Raw genomic sequence first — 18,434 nt, 5'->3', positions numbered from 1 at the left:
TTATACAATGCCAGCAAATTGTCTCCGTGTGTCTCTGCAAAGTGAAGTTTTGTTCAGCTGTTAAGGTGAAATCACTTGAACGGAGACAATGACAGAGTGGGAATGACAGGAGTGGCAAAGGACAAAGAGGGGAAGGAACCGGTGGGGAGAGAGGTAGAAAAAAAAGGAAGATAAAGAATAGTGAAAGAATGTTTCCCTTCTACAAAGGCAGAGGCTTGTCTCCTCGACTCAGAGTGCAGTCTACTCCCTCGTCTGTGTAGGTTGGAAACCCCACCTCCCCTAGCGCTTCTCTCCTCCCCTCCCCTCCCCTCCTCTCTCAGTCTTCGGCCAAGGAATCCCAGGCAGCGTTTAATTGCAGAGTGCAAAGACTGTAGTTGGGCTAATGAGCTCAGCACCGGAGCTGGGACTCTTTCACGCACTCTCTGACAGACAGAAACCCATATGGAGTCCTTTACCGGAGGAGCCTCACAAGGCGGCTGGATTTTAGGTGAAGGGGAAAGAAGGAATTCATAAATTCAGGTACAGCCGACTATGTGAGAGAATATACTAGAGGCAAGAGACGGAGTAAGAGGTGGGGAAAGAGAAGAGAGCAGGAGAGGGGAGGGGAGGAAACGGGAAATACACAGCCAGAGAGAGAGAGAGAGAGAGAGAATAGAAGCCTGCAGCAGCAAATGAGACAGAACAACGAGGCGGGAGAGGTAGAAAGGGAGACAGAGAGGGAGGGCGGTGGAGAGGGGCCCCGTGTAGGAGAGAGGGCTACAGGGTGAGGAAGAAGAAGGAGTGGAGAAAAAGTTAGGAGAAGTAGGAGAACGAGGGTCCAGGGAAAGAAAAGAGCAGGCGCAGAGATTAACAACTACAGGAGAGTAATAGAAGGGAAACAACAGACAGGAAGGAAGGGGAGGGAGAAGTCTTGAGTTAGAGAGGGAAAAAAAAAAGAGCTACAGAAAAGTTTTTTTGTGGGAAGACACAGATGAGGAAAACAGAGCCAGTGAATGACCGGGCTAGAGAGAGCAGGGACGGGAGGAAACCAGTTGTTTTCTAAGGCGTTTTCCACCCAAGCCTCTGGACTTCTTTGGACATGTTCACAGAAGGAGCACAAACAACGAGACACCACCGATTTCTTCAGCACATCAACACCTCCACCCCCTGCCCCTGCCAGCACTGCATCCACTATGAGCAGCCCGCGTACGGACATCATGCCGGTACAGGATGTCAACCAGCATCAGCCAGACAGGCGGACCACCCTTCTCTGGACTACATGAGAGACATCCAGTCTCCTCTCGTTAAAGACGTAGGAGGGAGAGCTTTCGTAGTGGACGGAGTTGAGAGAAGTGGTCATCGTAGCCCACAGAGGAGGCCTGTGTTCACGGGGCCCGGCCCATACAGCCAGACAGATGACTTGAGCCAAGTTTGCCCCTGGGAGTTGAACCCTGCCCAGTGCAGCTACCCGCCGGAGCCTGGGGTGAGACACTACCCATCTGTCAGGGAACAGTGTAGCTGTGTGGTGCTCAGCGACACCAGAGCACACCCCTTTAATGCCGGGATACCACATCCTCTCCCCCATCTTCAGGTCAAAGGTCAAGGGTACAGGCACAAGAGGACTGTCAGGTATGTCTCTGTGGAAGAGGAAGGCTGTGGATGCACCTATGAGAACTATCATGTAGAGTCACACAATCCCCATGCAAGTCACTTACACATGCCAAATGGCCACTGTGGACTGAGGCCTGTGTTCTTCGAGGGAGGAGAGGAAAGAGATAACCATCAGGATCTGGGCAGACTGAAGGGTGGATCAGAGGAGGTCTGTAATGGACGTGGTGGCTCTCACAAAGCTTTCTTTCCCACTGAAGTCCCGCCGAAACACTTGAGCCAAAGCAGACAGAAGGGGCCCTGCATCCCTCTCTCTGGCATCATGAGTCCAGGGCTCTCGAAATCGACGACCAACAACGACCACCGGCGTCAGGGTTCAGAGGTGGTAAAGCAGAAGAGGAGGCAGGATTTGGTGAGGGATCAAATCAGACAAGTGGTGACAGATCTGGAGGACGTGTTGGGGGGTCTGAAACAAGTTCACGTAGAGATGAAAGAGGTAGGACTATTAGGTCTATTATTATATATATTTTTAATCTTTACATTTACCTTAGGTATGTTTGCCATCAGATGCCCCAGGCTTTTATAGATGCTCCCCTGGATACTGTGACATTTAAAATGATTAACACAAAGCTCAGATGCTAACAAAAGTGCAGATCAGTTTGACTCAGGTGGTGTATCTGTGGGTGCATGTTCATGAGAGTATATCACTACGTGTGAGTGTGCATGCTGACTGCATTGTTTGTGACTCACTTATCATCTCTTACCGAAACGGTGATTGAGAACGATTTGCACTGACCTTTTGCAGAATGCTGCTGAAATTGGCAGCGTTCCGGCCAGCACATTAAAAAGCCTGGCCTGAGACTGTTACTAAATTATGCCTTACTCTCACAGTATCCATTTTGCATGCAGCTGTAAAATAGCATAGCTGAATGCATCTGTGCAAGACCATTTCATGGTACTGAAACATTACAAATAAAAAAATCCCAATGATTGTGAGGTTGAGACAGTTGCAAACAGAATCAGGAAGAACGTGTTTTGACTTGAATGATGGCTGAATTGTCGATAATCCCTTCAGTCAGAGACTCACTTGTGGTTATAAATAATGTTGCTTAAATATCAATAGTACAATCTAAAAATGTCCCATTGCAGGCAAAAGTCATGCCAGCATTTTTCTGTTACAGCTGGTTGAGGTGGAGCTTTTCTTTTTTTAACTATTTTGTACACAGTTAGTTTAGTTCAGTGGTACCTAATCAGGGAGTCAGGGCCCCTCCAAGGTGTTGTGAGATGATTAGCAGTAGAGAAAAGAAGAAAATACTAAATACCTCTTCTATAATATGAAAGCACAAGAGAAGGTAAGGAGAAACATGTCTTTGGTGGCTCTGCAAAACAATTTAAGATAATTTTTAATAAAACTTTGTATTTTATAAGCTTATCAGCTTTTCTTTTTCTGAAAAGTAACTGATGGCTATAGCTGTCAGAGACATAGTAGTAGTAGCCTCTGAACTGTGGTTAAGTACTATTAAGTAAAAGCATACAGTTGAGTTGGAGGGAAATGTGCAAGTAAAGTACAAGTACTGTTTGTATTTTAATTAACCACCACAGTCTGGACAAGTACCGATTATTCTTATTGTCATTCAGGTGGTCGAGCAGATTGATCGTCTCACAGCCAAAATCGACCTCAGTGAGGAGGTGCCCTGTATCACTCAGGGGGCATCCAGCAACTTTCAAGGCTCAGTTCATCCAGGCGACCTCAGGTCAGCCCCACTGCCCAGTCACAAGCCTGCTCCAGTACAGGCATCGCAACACATTGATGAAGACCGTATCATCTTAAGAACTAACTCTCCCTCCCCTGTTCATATGGCATCGGTCGTCAAAACCAGCCGCTTCACCCCACCCAACCACTACAAGGACATCAACCACGAAAGGCGAGGTGTGAACGGACACCTGCCTCACCTGTATCCCCCCAAAGACTCAAATCACATTGGTCAAAGTCATCCTGAGCCCCACCCACATAGCTTAGACCCTAAGGTCATTATTGGTAACAGTACCTCAAATTCAAGAACTAAGAAGCCTCCTCTATATCCTCAAAACGGGCGATGTGGGAAGGGCTCGTATCCACCACCCAAGCCTGTGAGGACCCCTGCCTACCCCGACAGAGGCCACCAGAACACCAGCATGGTGTGAAGGAGGGGGGGAGGTGGTCCGCCCCAGTGCCATGGGGGCCTGAAACATGAGACCCTGCTGCAGCGAGTGGAGGTCAGAGTGGGACCAGGCAGGGGAACAACTCATGGTACGTTGAGACACAAAAGGACTTTTTTTTTCTTCTGCTTTTACTGTGTTGATGTTTCTGCTAGCACTCACAGCTGATGACGTTTGCTGTGTTTACTGGCAGCGTAGTTTTAAAAGTCAGTAAATGAATTGCAGTGTTCCTCCCTACTACAAAAAAAGGGTTTATGTGTGTGTTTGATGTGTGTGCGTGTGTGTGTGATGTCTGTGTGTGGGCGGGATGGTGGAGGCGGTGTAATGTGTGTGCTTTTGTTGATGTCACATGATTTCCCAGTCCTCACTACACTGCAAAATGTGCATGTCTTGGCAAGTGAAATGAGTAATCAGTGTTTTTCTCTTCAGTTTGGTTACACATGTGGTCAGAATCAGTCAGCAGGATGAGAAAATCTCACTTAATGAAATCAAATTTAAGTCTAATGGAAGAATTTCTGACCTTGCAAAGGAAGATTAGCCATCGCTTGTCAGATATGTTAAAACACAAAGCTCAAAATAAGTTTCAAATAACCTTAAAAATTCTTTTGATTTGGACAGTTTTCTCACTTAAATCACTTGTATCTGAAGGTAGACCAGAGGATAAAATCTTCAGACATACCTCGTTTTGCAGTATAAAAACAAAGTGTCACCACTTCCAAGGAACTGAGAGTTGGCAGGAGCTCAGAAGCTTTTGGCTAAGGAAGACCCCACAGCCACTTGACTCCAATCATGTGACACAAAAGAGGCGTCATTATATTTACCGGATGATCATAGCTCTGACTCAGGATTGGCATGATTTACTGTTAGGGGTCGATGAGGAGGAACCAACCCTTTCTTCTTGTGCCACAGTCAGATGTATCATTACTGACTGGGAACTAGAAGCAGCCTTAATAACAAGATGACATCTGTGAAAAAGTCCCTCCAGCAGAGGGGAAAATTAAACACATACACTGTTCTATCAAAAAGTCCACTTTTACAGATGCTACAGAGACAGACGTGCATGTTTATGTGGTTCCCCCTTGTGCAGAGTATGCGTAACTGCAATCTGTTTTTCTGGCCTCTCCAAGTTAGGCAAGCACAATCTGGTTTTAATCATAAAACTCCTTGGCCACATGCCAGAACAGAGTGAGGCAAACTCTTGGTATATTTGTGATGTCCGTAAACATAAGCACCGCCGCACAGCAAAGCAGCTCTCCACATTATGGTGCAGGGAGAGACGTTGCTTCCAAGGTTGCAGCTTCAGGTCGAGGGTGGCAGCCAGAGGAAAGTGCTGAAAAAGTGCTTGAGCTTTAATTTTTAACGTTTAATTAGTTGTGTTATGTAGCTTTTCTGTTCAACGCCGTCCTTTCTTTTCATTTATATATATATTTTTTTTCATCTTTTTTTTTACAAAACACTGATGCTGCTGGCATTTTAAGGGCCTGAGTCAGTTAAATTAGTCACCCAGAGCAGGTTCAATGTTAAAATGGCATGCACAACAGATTTGGTGCTTAGCAACCCAACTATGCACAAACACACACATTTATACCTCTATGCTTGAGAGGGCCCTCATTGGTATAATGCATACCCTAATCCTAACTCATCAAACCTTAGCCTTCAAACTAAGACTTCCACCGAACTCCTGTTTTTGTTATTGTTCAAAGGATTCCCATTAGCTTCCTCTAATGTGGTTGCTAGGACACACTCACTGACTGTTTCACTTTCAGTACAGTACTATTTCTGTGGCCCAAACAGTGAATGACATTATGAGAGAAGCCTTGGGAAGAAGCACAGTTTGTATGTATTTGATTGTAGGGCAACAGCAGGTGACTGAGCCACTGAGTTCTGAATTTAAATGACCTTTATTTCCCCTCATCTTTGTGATGTTTCCAGCAGGAGCTGATGCCACTGAGACAAGCTGTCAACTGGTGGAAACGGAGCACGGCCTGAAGATGGGGGTATTTCCAAAGGGAGAACTCCCCCAAGAGTCGACCTGCGACTGTGTGTCATGCAAAGCACAGAAGCATAGAGCAGTGACAGTAAAACCTCTGAGAACTGATGCTTTTGTTGGTACTGGTGATGTAATGGCAAATAAAGAGAAGAATAAACGGCGAACTGCTGCTCAACAACACACATAGAGACACAAAGGAATCTTTTCATGACAGTCTTAATTTATTTTTGCTATTTTTTTAATTATTATTGCAAGGAAATCTATTTTCAGGCAGCTTACACCAGTTTGGATACTACCTAATGTATGCTGTATTAAAATTTATATCATCTTACCTATTTTACTTTACAAATAACATTCAAACTGTTTGCCTCACTGCTACATGGTTATAATAGTATGTAAGAGGAATAATCAGTAGGTAGACAGGAAAGTTGGAAAGACAGAGCTGAGATTAAATTGCAATAAACAAATGAATAAATAAACTACTCAGCACTTTTCGCAAAAATCAATCTCACGTCTCAATTATCTAACCAAAAAGCTGTTGCATTGTCCGCTGAGCATCCCACATTGGAATACTGAATAAAAGAAATGACGCCTGCATGTCAATTTCCCCGACTCTGGGAAATTATTTATGCATTCACCGAGTCTGATAGAATTCTCTGAAATGGTTGAGGAAGTTGTAGAAATACTTCTCTGGCTGATCTGGAGATGGCAGTGTGTGATCTCTCACGGCCTAATTCTGTCAGGACGCCCGCTGCTGAGTCCTGGACCAGTCCTGGTAGCGTCTGTGTCTCTGTTTGTTTAAATCTTGTCTGAGACTTTCACCACTCTGCTCTCACAAGCTCCTGCTGCTATCAGAGAACACCACTTCCCTCTGACAACTATTACAATCCTTCACCCTCACAAAACATCCCCAACTCTGCCTCTCACTTTCCGTCTGTGTTGCTGATGGAGAGCTACGGTGACAGATGGAGGATGACACATGCAAACTGTTAACTGTCCTGGACACTTTGTCACTCGCTGTCTGTTTCTGCAGCCTGTAGCAGTTATAAAGTAATTGTTTTGTGATGGCGAGTGAGAGGTGAGTTTGGGAAGAGTCAATAATCTGCTGAGGGTTAGATAGACTGGTGAGGTCAAGCACTGGAAGCAATTATTATTTGTCAAGAGCAACACTCAGAATAATTTTTTTGAAGAAGAAGAATCAGCTTTATTGACAGTATATATATTTTTACATACACACACTGAATTTGTCTTCTGAATTTAACCCATCCTTAGTTGAACACACATGCAACACCTGGCAAATGAAGTGAAACACACACAGGAGCAGTGGGCTGCATCAAGTGCCTGGGGAGCAGTGCCTTGCTCATGGGCACATCAGCTGGCTAATGGAGGGGGGGAGCACTTGTCGCATTAATCACTCCACCACAGCCAAATTTTTCATGCCCATCCAGTGGGGGAATCGAACCGGTGACCCTCCGATCACAAGCTGCTTCTCCAACCTCTAGGCCACAGCTGCCCCCTGAGCGTCCTATTGTATCAGGATTTAATAGATCAGGGCTGCAACTAAGAATTATTTAGATTATCGATTAATCTGTAATCATTTAGGAAGTTAGCATAGTGAGAAAATCCAATCACACCTTCCCAGACCTCAGTGATACACCAAATCCCATTTCAGGGACATACAGTCGCTACCACTGAGGACGCTGTCCCACTGCTGTTCTTAAACCTGTCTAACTTTCCAGTTTAGCACTGCACATATACAGCCTACAATGGTGACATATTTATCACTCAAACTTTGTAGTATTTGAAACAATTTGTCCTTGACTTCGACAAAGATAGACAAAAGCAAATTTTTAGCAATTGTAAAGTAGCTAGCTAAATGAGCTAGGGTTTAGCTAACACAGTGTTATAAAACTCTCTCTCCAGCTTTTTAATGATTTTAAGTTTCTAGTTTTAAAATGTGAATCATGCAAAAGAATTCTGAAGTTGCCATGATTGATATTTTTACAATAATGTATGAAATCACAGTGTGAAAATGGTCGCTCACACTGGTGACCCTGCTGTCACCTGAAACTGCACTTCTCTTTGGCTTTTTACTGTTTTGGCTCAGTCTCACCGCAGTCATAGTGTTGTTTTCGGCCACAGCAGGCAGCTCTTTTCATTGAAAATGCTCTTAAAAGATCCACTTCATGCTACTGCTCGACTAAACGCCAGATAGACCCAGTTAGCAACTAGCTAGTGAACATTATTTAGCACAGCAGCTAAAGAGCCAGACATTTCCCCCAGGAGTGGAGACCAAAAGTTGGAAAAAAGTGTTGACTTAACATTTGCCAGGTAGACAGAAACATGACTCCCAATAAATTAGGTTGTTCTGCTTAATGGGAATTTAAGGAACTATTTGTTATGACCATACCTGCTTAAAATGTAATGATACATGACTATTGTGACTATCCAACAAAGCCAGAATGACAACCGACAAATTGACTAATTGTTTTGGTACTGAACTAATGAATCATAACTGCGGCTTTTTATCTCCTTAATACTGTGTTCTTGCAGAAGCAAAGACTAAATATACTTAAATATAAATATAAATATACTTTTATAGCTCTGCCATGAATTGTGTCAGAATATTTTGCCTATTCCAGATACAGCATCGCTCTGCTTGCTGTTCATAGGAGGTCTAGTTTGGCATTGAGATAAAAGCTTTTTTAAAGGCCTTTCTTTCTTTCTTTGAATACCAACCTGAAGTTCCAAAACAATCATCAATCTCGGAGCGATCTGCAGGATTGGATCTCGGGTAATGTCTACTGCACCTAAAGCCTGGTGGGCTTTGAGAAAGGCCACATCTTGGCCTGCTGTCCAGCTCTATGAATCATGTCAGACAGAAGGCACACTGGCTGAGCTGCTGGCCATGCCGCCTTTGTAAATACTGGAGTGACTCTGGAATGTCAGACAGAGTTTCAGACCAAGAATAACATCGACTCTTAGTACTGCCACCTCCCGTTTGTCTCATCTACCCAAAAACAATACATGAGTAGGATGCTGTTATTACCACAGATGGAGTATTGCTTCCTGGTCTGTTTAGGTCCTGCGTGGATAACTAAAGCAAGATGAACAACTGTTAGGTGCAAGATCCAACTAGCCTCCAAGCCAGGCAGTGGAGACAGTATCAACTTTAAGGTGTAACATTTAGTTCTTGGCAATAACATAAAATTTGACTACCATGTGTTTTACTGAGTAGAAAAATACAAATCAGATGTCAATGCAATACATAAATGCCAAAGATAAGGCTGAGGCTTTAAGGTTTAAATCATGTTTTGGTCAGAAGTGTGAGCTGTTGCACCTGTAAGCATACCTAACAGTGATGTCACTAAACCTCAAGAGGTCAGCAAAATAAATAAATAAATTCAGGGACTGATAAATTGCTCTTTAACTGTGCAATTTGTTGTTTATGACGTAGAAATTTTCAATTTTCCCCAAAAAATATTAATTTTCCCAAGATAACAAAACAAGAAATGATTTTTTTTTTAATTTAAATTTAATTTCTTTTTCATTGTTGTCAATGAGAAGCTCACAGTCCATGCAGTTGTGCCATGCTCATTATGACCAGAGACTTCCTTTGGGCATTTTAAAATAAACAAAACAGATTGGTTTGAAGAAAAAATAGTATTTCTGTTTGAAGTAAGAGATGAAGAGCTTAAAGAAATACAGTCCAATAATCAAAGAATAGCAAATCCTTTGAGCCATCCTTCCAAATACCACCCAAGTCACAATACCACCCAGCTTGAAGGAGAAACAGAATTCATCTTCAGTCCCATTCGAAGATGACACTTCTGCGGTTTGTCTCAGCACAAGATGTAGTTTTCTGTCTGTAAATTTACGATGTTGTGTCTGCTGGTTGTGTAAGTGACCCCGGGTGAGAAGGTAGTCCAGTATGTCTGCCCTACGCACCATGGCTGGTCTACGGCTGACCTCACTGTTCTTAATCTCAACGGGATGACAGAGGTGCTGAGGAATTTCTCTGCTCAGTGCCTAAACCAACCTGTCAAGATGCTCTCTTTAGGCTGAGCACGTTCCTCTATTACGTCCCTGCCGGTTCTCACGTGGCCCCGCTTTGTTGAAATATGACCTGCAAATGCCGATCCCTGGCCTTTGTAACCTCTCCAAACACTGCCCACCTACGTGCAGATGCATCCGGAAAATGTCTCTCCTTGCCACTGTATGTTCATTGTAGGCTGCAGGCAGATGGCAAAGCCTATCCCCTCCTTACCTTACCTACCTGTATGCTGGATTGTGTTTGTTGAGGCCAAATGGCCAAATAAGAGGTGCCAGCCTGCCCTTTTTTTTTTTTTTTTTGGGCGTGTTCTGTGCTTGTGTAAGGCTAACGAGGCACTGCGTCCAGATGTTGGTGTGAAGCTCCACAGCTGAGCAAACAGCCACTGTCTTCTCTACAGCATGACATGTTTAAAATGACATGCTGGTCCAAAAAGGATAAGACCAGCTGAGTTCTGAGGAAGACAGTCAGCAAAACACTCATTACCGGATCAGAGAGCTTGAAGTTCGACATCCCCTGAATTTTTATTGGTTCTGAGGATGTATGTCGGCCTAACTTTTAAGTGAGTTAAAAACCAATACTGAAGGGTGCAACTTAATGTAAAAATTAAAAATGGCACAGCAAACAAAGATATCTCTCGGTATTGAAGAGATGCTCTTTGAGCAGTTTAAATAAAGTTTCTTTGAACAGCATGGTGTCAGGGATGGTAGCGACAGAGCATTAAGATGTCTGTAATAAGGCCACATATTAATGTTCTCCCAAGGATGAAAAGTTGGTTAACTTGATGAGCTATTAATGTTCTTTTTGGCACCATCATCAGTTAATTTATGACCAAATAACAGTAACTTTGTCTTTGTGAGTGTGTTAACATTCTAACGTTACGGTTTAACGTAAAGCACTGCTCTGTACAGCCCTGCAGAGCTGGAGACTTGTTTAACAGCTGTTCAGATCTACACTTTAACCTTCCGGGACAACTTTGATCCTTGATCCTTTGCTGAAATAGTCACTGTGTGTAAATATTGTCCTAAAAATTCCTAGACAGACAGGAACAGAGTCAACCGAATAAGAGTCAGGGGCATTTTCCAGACACTCTCAATAACATAGACAATCTATTCTGGCAGGGAAGCACCTTAGGCAACTTCCAACGTAAACCATTTCAATTGTGCTTAATCTCCTTGCTTTGCTGCTTTCTTAAGTTGAGTCTGAACTCTAAATATCCAACATCTGTGCATTTAACAGTGCATACATTGTCTGGTCTCTGCATGTTTTCCGGTACATCAGTCATAACTGCTTCATGATATATAAAAGTTGTTTGAGAAAGTGGTTTGTTAAGGTAAAAACATCTTTGAATCAGGTGAGGCACTACCCACTCCACAATGAATACAATATATGTAGGTTTAGTGTCTCTCTTGTCAACCTTTTGCTATTTGAAACAGTCTAGTGCTTGCTGCAAAAACACATTTGTCTTTGGTAAAAAAAAAAAAAAAAAAAAACATCTTTGAATGACTCTCTGGCAATTTGTGTCAATCCTCCCACCTAGACACAATATCCCAGCACTATTAAAACGTCTGTTGTCTCGGACGATCCCCGACGGACCTGGATGAAGCCATGATGTGATGAATTCTGGGCCAGGAAGGAGTCTTTTACGGCAGCTGAGAGACACTTCTCTTTACATGCACGGAGGAGGACAGAGTGAGAAAAGGCTTCCATTCATTGCATTTAGTAGATATGGCATGACTGTTTAAGATCCTGCTGGTTGTGTCTTCACAGAAGCCTGTCAGCAAACATGCCTTCAGCGCCTGCCTGCCGGCCTGTTTGCCTCTGAGGCCACAATTTGCTGCCATCGCTCAAAGTAAAGCTCCTCCATTCAGCGGGACAAGGACGAAATAATGAGTGAGTGAGCTGTCCACCTTTTGTTTTAGTCAGCCTATTCAAATCTGTTGCGATAATTTATTCTCGAACAGTCCCTGGCATCTCATAATAAAACATAGGCATGCAAAGAACAATAAATTGACTGGAACAGTTTTGACGTTTTAGAAGATTAAACTGATGCCTGTGGTTATCGTTTTGAAAAGAATCAGGAAGAATCAGGAAGAATTGTTGTAATAATAAACTCCTCTCTCCTCACCATCTTTATTGCGTTAAATCCAAAATACCAACAGAACATAACAAGTTTTCAATGTTTTAGCAGAATGAACAGTTTTACATTACAGTTTTCCACATTTTTCATTCACTCAGTTATACACAAGCGCACATTCAACAAGCAAAACACTCCAACATATACACTACTAATTATAATAAAATACGGTATTTGCAGTTAGCTAAAGTGACCACCAAGTGTTTAAAGGGTAAGTCAGGCGATATTCTCTATTTTTCTTGCTGTCAACAAATCCCATTAAACGGACCAACACCAGCGATGGGTTCATACCACTAACATGTGGTGTCTGTGTACCCAGGGTCACACATATTTTATTCCTCTGTGCCCCACTGATGTCCAAAAACGATGGGCAAATTAGTCCTTTTAAAAATGAAACAATACATCTGTGACCTGATTTTGAAGTTTTATGTCTTCAGTAGCAACCAAATGGGCGTGGTACTGGGTGCCCCAGAATGGGTAGGGAATTAGGAAAGTATTGAGAGGCAAACTAACATGCTGATGATTTTGGTGTTTTCGTAAGATTTGTGGACAGTAGCAAAAAAATTACACATAAAAAACCCCAATATTTTACCTTTAAAATAAATCCGTAAAAACTAATGATGCAAACACAACAATAACACAGGGCAGGAAAAACAAGACAAAGACAACAAGAGGCACATTTCAAGCAGTAAACCAGCATTCATGAATTAAATGTATATGAACACAGTACTTGTATCTTTTTGTTATGAATCATGGCACAGTAAATCTGATGGTTTTACCAGTTTAATGTACAAAATTTATGTAAACGTTTGCATTTATGTCTAGTAAATGCAGCGCAGGACTGTGCAGTCTGCAGTTGTAATGAAACACTTTAACCAACTGCACTTTTTGTTCGTCATAGAGTCGATGCTGCTGTACAGATCAGGGTGAGATGTTCGCTGCATAACTCCTGCAGAAAGCTCTCAGTCAGGAAGATTTCAACCTCTGAAAAAGGAAGCAAAAAAGATGAAAATACAAACATCTAAACTGTTTTAAGACTTGACACAGCATCAGACAGTGTTGCTCCTATTCAGTCCTGTACATAACCTATGAATTCTTAATTTATCAAGATTAAGGATATGAATTTCTGAGATGTTTAAACTGAAAATACACCACATGTGGCATAAACACTCATATGGTACCTTGTCACTCGACAGTGGCGTGTCTGGACATAAACTCCTGTATATATGATATCACATCTCACTATGTTGTTGGTGAAGTCTGATTCCAGGACGTGGAAATTGGGATTGACAGTAACCTGAAAAGAAAATCATAAAAATACAACATTTTGAACAGCCCTGCATGCAAGTTAGTTAAACAAATCTCCATGCTGAGAAAGAAACTGATAGAAATTGAATGTGACATGTTACCTTCAAAATGTAGTTTCCTGGAGGTACATCAGTGATGTCAATCCACTGACAGTCGATGTTGGCAGCGTAGATGTCATGGCATCCAGGGCTCAGTCCCTGAAAACACAACCCAACACCCCATGCAGCCATTCTGGCTTAAAGCATTGACTCAGACTCTTTAGAAAACTTTGACTACTATTTTCCTACATCCTCTGCAAACGAACCAGACTGGAGTTTTAAGTTGTACAAACATTTCTTTGGAAGCAAAGCTGTTACAAGAAACCAGCACTAAGCAGTGCAAAGCCAGAATCACAGAGTCCAGACAACAGATATAATAAATATTCCCATGTCCTCAGGATGTTTTTTCTTTCGTTGGCCTACACTCGAGATTTAGTTCTTAAAACATTTCTCAGAAGTGGATCTGGAGTATCTGCAAAAAACTCCAGAACAAAAGTAACCGTGTAGCTCAGAACCTCGATGAATGTATTATGTATTGTTTGACAAAATAAAATAAAATAAAAATATCCTCTACGGAAACTTTGAATTACACAACAAAGACGCTAATCTACTTTATGACATGCAATGTGATCCAAAATGAACCAACTACAGTTGACTTGCTGACCATGACTGAAGTATTGAAAATTAAGATTTTACACAAATTTTCTAATTCATCTTTTGAAGGGGTTGCAGTTCTACATAACAAAGTCAATTTACCTCAGGCACAACCTGCAAAAACAGTTGTGTAATGTCCTGAATAATCTTGGCTAAGGCTCTTCAATTTTTAACAAAAGGTCTGCATGAAAGTGTGGATTTTGAAAGACGTGGCAGAGAAGAAGATCTAACATAAGATGCTATCTTGTAGCATTATAGAAAATGTAGGAAAGAGAAATGTGGACCTTTTGTCCCTACCAGAGACAATAAAAATCAGGATTTAGACCTGATCTAGTTTAACTACAATATAAAGGTCTCCTACCAAAGGCGCTTCAGGTATTTATTCCAACTGAGGTCATTTCCACTAAATTCACTACAAACCAACTGACTTGCCATGTAACTTGAATCCTCATTTGTTTGGGTTATTTTAACTTCTATAATACAAGAACGTCTGTGATTGTGATTCCTCATTCCTGACTTCCTCAGGTCTCTCCTGCAAATCAACATGTACACATATTGTATGCGTAAGTGTATATTGTACATGTACATTTACACAGAAATGTATATTACCTGTGTGTGAGACGTGCAGGCATAGCGTCGCCTGAACCCGGGGTCACAGCCTGTGTCCTCCAGGCAGAAACTGGCCTTGTGTCCCTCGGCCACTTTACGTCCAGTGACGACGTCCAGCAGGTCGTAGTTACTGAAGGCGTCCATGCTGTGGTAGTGCCTGAGGGAGTGGAACAGAGCAGAAAAGAAAAGCCTTTTGTTTGTGGCAGGGCTCAAACGGGGTTCAGGGATGCCTTTAAGGCCACAATTTTACATTCTCGAGGAACTTTTTGTCATATTGGAACTGCATGGAACTGCGCCAATCCTAACATTTAAATCATGTGAGGTCATCTCACTTGTCGGCTGAGTAAACTCACTGGTGACAGCTGTGCCAGTCCCACTGATATCTTGGCTTGACAGGAAGGAAGTCAGCGGTGCCTTGGTTCTTCACTTTCTGGGGGAACCGCAGCAGGACTCTAAAGTCGATGTCTCTCACAGCGGGTCCGTAAGCCGACCTTGGACGCATCACAGGGGAAACTGACATAAGCTGCGTTGGAAAGTGCTGCTGGCTGAGCTCCCGGGGTTAGTTTTCTCAAAAGTAACGGAGTGCAAAGGGTTTGTTCCATTGTGCTTAATGCTTTTGGGAAAACCAACCCAGAACATTTATGTCTTGGCAGGACACGTTGGAGAATCACTGCTCCATAGTAACATCAAACAGTGTTGGTCAGTCTATCAGCAGCTGCATTATCCTGCCACACTGAAAGGTTACACAGACTTGCTTTAAAGTTATCCTAAAACAACCAAACGTTGAGTGAAAACAGGTAAAATTAGTCTTGATTGAGCAGCAAAAACAAGGGAAATACGTGTGTGTGTCTGTGTTTGCTTCAGTGTCTGCGTGCTGAAGAAGTGAATCACTTTTGGCACCACAGGTTACCTGGCGAGACAGTTCTCCTCAGCGGCACAGCGGAGCGCATACATCTGCATACGCTGGACGTAAGCACCTGCTTGGATGGCATATGGGTCTGGCACAAGGTCTGGCAGGCCTGGGAGAGGAGATTAAAGGAACAATCCACATTTTTTTTTTTTTTAATTCTGAGAGCTTATGCCATGCCAATTTATTCCTTCTGAGAACAATTATCTGAAGTAGACATTGTTCTTAAAATGCAGCTGTTTGTTGGCATAATTCAATTCAAAGTGTTTTACATTCCTGAGCTGTCAGTCTGGCATCCAAAGCCCAAATAATATTTTTTTCTCTTTTTGTCATTCAGTTTTTTCTTCTGGGTGCGGGAGGCCTGAGACTGGCTTTTAAAAATGACTAGGACACTTACCATTTTGAAAATATCTTGTTCCATGTCCTGCGCCAGGTGGACGGCGCGTGCGGGCTACTGACCTCCCTCCTGAAGGATAGGTGTTGTAGAAAACAGAATTCCTGTGGTTTTTAAACGGATTTCGAGGGTCATCGTTAACCATCTCCTCTCCATTACCGACTGCCTCATTTGAACCATCCTCACTGGGTGCAGGGAATGGAGCAAGAGCTTCAGATTGCCTTTCCAGAGTTCTGGAATAATCTGAGATGGAGTGATCCGCCTGTGCAGGCTGCCTGGAGACAGACATGTCCTCTGGCACCGCACGTAACTCTTGGTATTGCGCACCTTGCCCTGGTTCTCCTCTCCTGGCGTGCAGTGCAGTGGCATCCACGCTGACGTCTCTTCTTCTGCCTGGAGAATCTATATACCCCCCCGGGGCTGAGGCGTTGATAGTGTTGGTGTGTTCGGGGTTCAAACGTCGTGCGTCTGGATAACCTGCAGCTCCTGTTCCGTAAGGACGCTCAAGCTGCTGTCTGGTCCCTGACGCACGACCATTGAAAGACGCGTGCTGTCTAACAGCGCGTCCTGGCGCATTAGATGCTGGTTCTACAGCGTGATCAGTTCTAAACTGTCTGGACTCGGCTGGTCCAGGTCTTACAGGCGTCGCTGCTCTGTGCGCTCCTAGTATTTGGCTTCTGGTCCCATCTCTCCTGCTGGTCACATAAACTCTCGACTGACTTCTGGACCGAACCGGAGCCTGGTACTCTAATCCAGTGCTCATTAAACTATAAACCTGCCCGTTGTTCTCCCACTGAATCCGGTGCCGCCAGGGGCCAGCTGTGCGCTGCTGCTGCTGCCCACAGATGAGGGGAAGCAGTCCTTGGAAAAAGCATAAGAATAAAAGTGACCATTTTGCCATGGCAGCAAAGCTAGAAAAAATAATTCCCTCCTGTAAGCCGGTGACAAATCAGATCATGAGATGAATAGCGCGCACAGATGTTGCTGTGTGGGAAGTGGATGAAAAGCAGGAGTGCGCACTCACACTTCCAGTTTTCACGCAGAGCCACATATCAGTTCTCAGGAGGACTGACAAGTGGAGAGGAGGGCTCGGGCCCGTTTTTTTGGTCATTTATCGAATTCAGCCTTGTTACTTTCTAGCAAGAAAACTTAACCCCTGCCTTGCCGTGGTTAAGTTCTGTTACACAAGACTTAGACAAGGACGTTTGCTTCGTAAACTTTACGTACATGTGCGAACTGAAGTCATCGAAATGTTACCATTCAGTCTGGTTATTTTCAAGAAGCATTGCGCCAAGAACAGAGGAAAGAAGTTATTTATGGGGAAAATGTCATTTTTGATTTTACTTTAACAACAGTCTTATAAAATGCAGAAGAAATAACTTGAACGGTCAGTTTATAAAAGTTAATAAGCAGATTTCATGTGGTACCTTCGAACCAAATTCACTAATAGTCTGAAACTACTATGGAGAGGCTGCGCCACCGCTTCGTGGCCTCCTGCGGCTCTGCGCCTCCACCGCACGGCGGCAGGCTGCATCTGTCTGTTGCTTTCTAAGAGTCTTTTACCATCCAGCGTCATCCTGTGCAGGTATGGCCCGTAAAGAGAATCTTTCATTAGCTTTATTGTTATTGATGTTCTCTCTGAATTTGGTTTGAACATGTGCCGTTTGGTTTCCAAAAGGTCGCAACACTACTGCATTATCAACCTTATTATTAATTATACTGGCAAAATGTGATATTCATAGCACACACACACATTTGCTACCTGTTTTAATATATTTTTAAAGAAATCAAAGAACGTTTTTTTTTTTTTCTTCTAACAACACAAAATGTATGTTGTATCCTTAACTCCCCTTATTATTGTTTCATTTTTGTTGTTATAGCGATGTGTCAAACTGAGATTATCGACTTTTCAATCGTCAGCTTTGCACATAATCATTAATTCATCCACTGATTGACACATTTTCCCCAACCCTTTCAAAATAAACCTCAGGCTGCCCTCTTCTTCGCATCCACCTTTAACTGGAGCTCCATCAGTACAATCAACAGGTAGCTTATTGGCGGCACATGAATGCTTCAGCGCATGCGCAGCTCGGGTTCCAACGTGAGACGCATGATGCGTTACACGTATGGCGTGTTGCGTTACACGTACAATACACAATAAAACAAACGTGATTCTTTCTATGGCCTGATTACCCAAACCAGCTTAATGATTAAACGAAATGATAATTATCATTAGAGCTCACCTGGACCAACAGGTGTCGCCTTCTTTTGCACAATGTGCCATATGCTAATCTACTGCTGCTAGATGCACATCTCATAATCATTACAGTTTATTTTTAAAACAACTTATGAGTATTTTCATACACTTAGATGTTATTGGAAATGTGCAAATAAAAGTTCAGAATTCTAAATCTTACTTAAGTCAAATTACATACAGTATGTAGTCCATATCAGCAATAAAGTATACTTACAAAGTTGCAAAAGTATAAGCACTCACTCAAGATCACTCATTTAAGAAAAATATATGTTATTTTATATTTTATTTATATTTTATATATGT

General features: G+C 42.8%; 2 protein-coding genes across 3 annotated transcripts; one reads left to right on the top strand and one right to left on the bottom strand.

Moving 5' to 3' along the window:
• Positions 1–311: 311 nt before the first annotated feature.
• On the top strand, positions 312–5,958 carry LOC124069848. 2 transcript variants are annotated; one of them, XM_046409330.1, is made up of 3 exons: positions 312–2,083; positions 3,226–3,877; positions 5,722–5,958. In XM_046409330.1, the coding sequence occupies exons 1-2, from the start codon at positions 1,079–1,081 to the stop codon at positions 3,769–3,771; spliced, it is 1,551 nt and encodes a 516-aa protein (XP_046265286.1). In that variant the 5' UTR covers positions 312–1,078; the 3' UTR covers positions 3,772–3,877; positions 5,722–5,958. The 2 variants fall into 2 exon arrangements, with proteins under 2 accessions (XP_046265286.1, XP_046265285.1); XM_046409329.1 differs by having other exon boundaries at positions 313–2,083; positions 5,719–5,958.
• Positions 5,959–11,946: 5,988 nt separating this feature from the next.
• loxl5b (lysyl oxidase-like 5b) lies at positions 11,947–17,161 on the bottom strand. The gene is made up of 7 exons (XM_046408843.1): positions 15,878–17,161; positions 15,484–15,592; positions 14,927–15,064; positions 14,574–14,730; positions 13,374–13,469; positions 13,146–13,261; positions 11,947–12,948 (listed from the first exon to the last, which is right to left on the bottom strand). The coding sequence occupies exons 1-7, from the start codon at positions 16,773–16,775 to the stop codon at positions 12,942–12,944; spliced, it is 1,521 nt and encodes a 506-aa protein (XP_046264799.1). The 5' UTR covers positions 16,776–17,161; the 3' UTR covers positions 11,947–12,941.
• Positions 17,162–18,434: the final 1,273 nt, after the last annotated feature.

The sequence above is a fragment of the Scatophagus argus genome, chromosome 13, assembly GCF_020382885.2.
Source record: "Scatophagus argus isolate fScaArg1 chromosome 13, fScaArg1.pri, whole genome shotgun sequence".
Lineage (NCBI taxonomy): Eukaryota > Metazoa > Chordata > Actinopteri > Scatophagidae > Scatophagus > Scatophagus argus.
Note: the sequence above shows the minus strand (reverse complement) of the source record. Positions and strands in the feature narration are given on the sequence as shown.

Excerpts from the sequence above, each read along its gene's own strand:
- LOC124069848 (XM_046409330.1), top strand. The coding sequence starts at position 1,079 with ATGTTCACAGAAGGAGCACAAACAACGAGACACCACCGATTTCTTCAG. Across the intron at positions 2,084-3,225 it reads TTCACGTAGAGATGAAAGAG|GTGGTCGAGCAGATTGATCG; the intron begins GTAGGACTATTA and ends ATTGTCATTCAG.
- loxl5b (XM_046408843.1), bottom strand. The coding sequence starts at position 16,775 with ATGGCAAAATGGTCACTTTTATTCTTATGCTTTTTCCAAGGACTGCTT. Across the intron at positions 15,065-15,483 it reads GAGGAGAACTGTCTCGCCAG|GTCGGCTTACGGACCCGCTG; the intron begins GTAACCTGTGGT and ends GATGCGTCCAAG. Across the intron at positions 13,262-13,373 it reads CAGGAAACTACATTTTGAAG|GTTACTGTCAATCCCAATTT; the intron begins GTAACATGTCAC and ends TTTTCTTTTCAG.